This window comes from Oratosquilla oratoria, chromosome 39 (genome assembly GCF_046742065.1).
Source record: "Oratosquilla oratoria isolate Oo_2021 chromosome 39, ASM4674206v1, whole genome shotgun sequence".
NCBI lineage: Eukaryota > Metazoa > Arthropoda > Malacostraca > Stomatopoda > Squillidae > Oratosquilla > Oratosquilla oratoria.
Genome location: NC_134815.1, coordinates 37,803,613 through 37,807,262, shown reverse-complemented (window position 1 = coordinate 37,807,262; position 3,650 = coordinate 37,803,613). Strand labels below are relative to the sequence as shown.

General features: G+C 43.3%; 1 protein-coding gene across 1 annotated transcript; it reads left to right on the top strand.

The window, feature by feature from the left end:
* The first annotated feature begins 2,348 nt into the window (after window positions 1-2,348).
* LOC143020217 (serine/threonine-protein kinase pim-3-like) lies at window positions 2,349-3,317 on the top strand. Its single transcript, XM_076176384.1, has one exon. The coding sequence runs from the start codon at window positions 2,349-2,351 to the stop codon at window positions 3,315-3,317; it is 969 nt and encodes a 322-aa protein (XP_076032499.1).
* The last annotated feature ends 333 nt before the right edge of the window (window positions 3,318-3,650 follow it).

Genomic DNA, 3,650 nt, shown 5'->3' with positions numbered 1-3,650 from the left:
TAATATATCTAGACTTTGCAAAAGCTTTTGATACCGTCCCACACGAAAGACTACTTACTAAACTAGCTTTGCATGGAATAAGTGGTAGCCTATTAGGTTGGACTAGTAATTGGTTGAATGGTCGAAAACAGAGTTGTTTTAAATGGAAAAACTTCTGGATGGAAAAGTGTTGCAAGTGGAGTTCCTCAGGGTTCCGTTCTTGGGCCACTTCTATTCATAGTATATATAAATGATATAGACCATGGACTAAAATCTACTGTTTCCAAATTTGCTGATGATACAAAACTGTGCGGAGTGGCAAATGATCACTCAAACCAATTAGATATTCAAGAAGATTTAGATCAATTACAGCAATGGTCTGAAAAGTGGCTAATGAAATTTAACACGAATAAATGCAAGGTAATGCACATAGGTAAAAATAACAGTAAGTACGATTACAAGTTATTTGGAAATTCGTTAACAAAAGTGGATAGTGAAAAAGATCTCGGCGTAATTATCAGTAACGACCTCAAATCATCCAAGCAATGTATTTCAGCCTCTGAGAAAGCAAATAAGATTCTAGGACTGATTGCGCGATCTTTTGATTTCAAAAGTCCATCACTCATTAACAAGCTATATAAATCGTTAGTTCGTCCACATTTGGAATATGCTGTTTCCGTATGGTCACCGAATCTCATTAAAGACATTGACAGAATATACACTGTATGTATATATATGTATATATATATATATATATATATATATATATATATATATATATATATATATATATATATATATATATATGTTGCATGGTGAGAGATCAGACTATTTTATTCACTCGTAGATATTTTCACATCTCGATCTAAGCCTTCACCACTACTACACCCTCCATACCACACACGACAACACCAACAATCACTACCACCACCACTATGCCAACGTCCATTACTACCACGAAACCCAAAACCACACAAATCTTCTTCCTCGGAGGTTAAAACCCTCCCACGTGGTAAATTAACCACCACGTGGGAGATGATCCCCCCCCCGGGGGTGACGTCACGCAGCCACCTTTACCTTAAGTGCAAGGATATCCTGGGAGGTTGCATAAGGAACATGAAGATATTCAACATGTATTACTGGTACACGCACATACGCACACAAGTGCACACACATATACAGTATATACACACACAGGTGCACACATTCATACATACATACATACACACACATACATACAATCACACACACACAGACACACACACACACACGCACGCACACACACACACACACACACACACACACACACACACACACACACACACACACACACACACACACACACACACACACACACACACACACACACACACACACACACACACACACACACACACATATACAAGTGCATACTCTGATGGGCAATGAATTTTGTGTGTGTATGTGTGTGTGTGTGTGTGTGTGTGTGTGTGTGTGTGTGTGTGTGTGTGTGTGTGTGTGTGTGTGTGTGTGTGTGTGTGTGTGTGTGTGTGTGTGTGTGTGTGTGTGTGTGTGTGTGTGTGTGTGTGTAAGGTTTCAGGAATACTCACACATCGGGTCATATATCATGAGCTCTAATCTAGGAGGATAAAAGCTGTCGACCACGTGCCCAACACGTGATCCAAGACAGTGATGCATCACACACAAGCACATACACTTGTTCACTCATGTATACAGACAAGGAATGTTTAAACAATGAGAGACAGAAAAGAGAAAAACGCTGAAATAAAATTAAGCGAAAACGTAAATGAATGAAAAACGTGAAAATGGAAATAGGATAGAAACGCTAAAATCAGATTTAGTGAAAACAAGAAACACTAGAATAAGATTTAATGAAAACACGGACATGGAAGGAGAAAACACGGAATGGAAATAAGAAACGAAACGAGAAAAGAAAAAGGAGCAAAATTGGAAACAGAAAAGAGAGAGAGAAATAGAGATAGAGAGAGAGAGAGAGAGGGAGAGAGAGAATTTGGAAGTTGATGTTTGTGTGGAACTTCTTTATTGACTTGACTTTAATATAATTTGAAAACCTGGTGTGCGCACATTTTTTCTTTATGTGCGCTAGTCATAAAACATACATGCGCGCGCACATGCTCACAGTTTAGAGGGAACGTTAGTAATTATCAACGAAGAAATACTAAAAGGACTTCTTCCTAAATACACCAACGTTGACATCAACAGATATTTTCGGTTTGGTCAGCAATTTGCGTTTCGTACTCACCGAAGGACGTAAACAACGAGCGCGCTGAGTGACCCAATCTGTGATGCGACCTCGGGTCACGTGATCGGTCGCGTCCACCCCCAGGGTCGAAGATCTTTGGACAGGGATGAAGAAAAGCGAGGATACCCATTGGAGAGACCGATTTGAGGTGCAGAAACCTCTCGGCAAAGGCGGCTTCGGGTGTGTTTACCTGGCGAAGGACCGAGCCAGCGGCACCCAAGTCGCGATCAAGGAAGCCTCTCTCTCCCTCATCGACAACTGGGGGTGGCGCGAAGGGACGAGAGTGCCCTTGGAGGCCTCTCTACTGCACAAGGTCCAAGCGGTTCCTGGGGTCATAGAACTGCACGAGTGTTTCGTTTCCGAAGGCAATTTCTACATGGTTATGGAGCTTGTGCCCGAAGCGACCTCATTATATGATTACATGGAAAAGCGTGGTAAGCTCCCCTATCCACAAATCAAGCGGCTCTTTTGTGACATCGTAAAGACGGTCCAACGATGTCTAAACGCAGGCGTTTCTCATAAGGACATTAAACCAGAGAACGTCTTGCTCTATGTGGATCCAGCCTCAGGGGAGCTTGAAATAAAGTTAATCGACTTTGGATGCGGGGAGAGGATCAAAGGCTACAAGGGAGGACACACAGGCGGGACATCGTTTTACTGGCCACCAGAGTACATCGCCAAAGGAAAGTTCCTCCACGTCCCGGCGACAGTATGGAGTCTCGGGACCCTCTTGTATTACCTGGTGTGCCATGACGACCCTTTCTACGAGGACAGCGAGATCGAAAAGGGTCAGCCGCCTCTCCCCGAATACCTTCCCCGGCAATGCCGCCACTTAATTATGAAGTGCTTCGCCATGGACCCTTGGGAGCGGCCCACCCTCCACGGGATCTTGGACCATCCCTGGCTGAAGGCTTTTAGCCGCTCCGATAGACGGGAACGAGCTCGAGCCGCCCGATCCGAAGCTCTTTCCACCAGATATCTTCAGGAAACTGAATTTCAAGGAGTGCGAGAGGAAACAGGACTCCTAGGCCCCAGTCAAGAAGAATACCCATCGTGCTTTACAGAAAGGAAGTGAAAAGGAAAGTGCGCCACAAAAACACAATAATAAAAGAAAGAAGTGGTGGACAGCACTGATAAACATGAAGCCCATTAGACTCGTCAAGAAGCAATTTTAGTTGCTAAAAGTACGCGTATAATATGCCTGACAATGCCATGAAGTAACAGGCTCCCTCAGCTCAAGAAGAACGAGTTTATGGAAACTCGAGGAATACCGGAAAAAATCCGTCTAAAAGAGCCATACATAGTTACATAGAAAGGGCACACACATATGGGCTACCAGAAGGAAGTAACACATCCGTATAACATCCAGACAGACACAGAAAAGAGCTTAAGAACAAAGACGCTCTTT

Coding starts and splice junctions, on each gene's coding strand:
- LOC143020217 (XM_076176384.1), top strand. CDS start 2,349: ATGAAGAAAAGCGAGGATACCCATTGGAGAGACCGATTTGAGGTGCAG.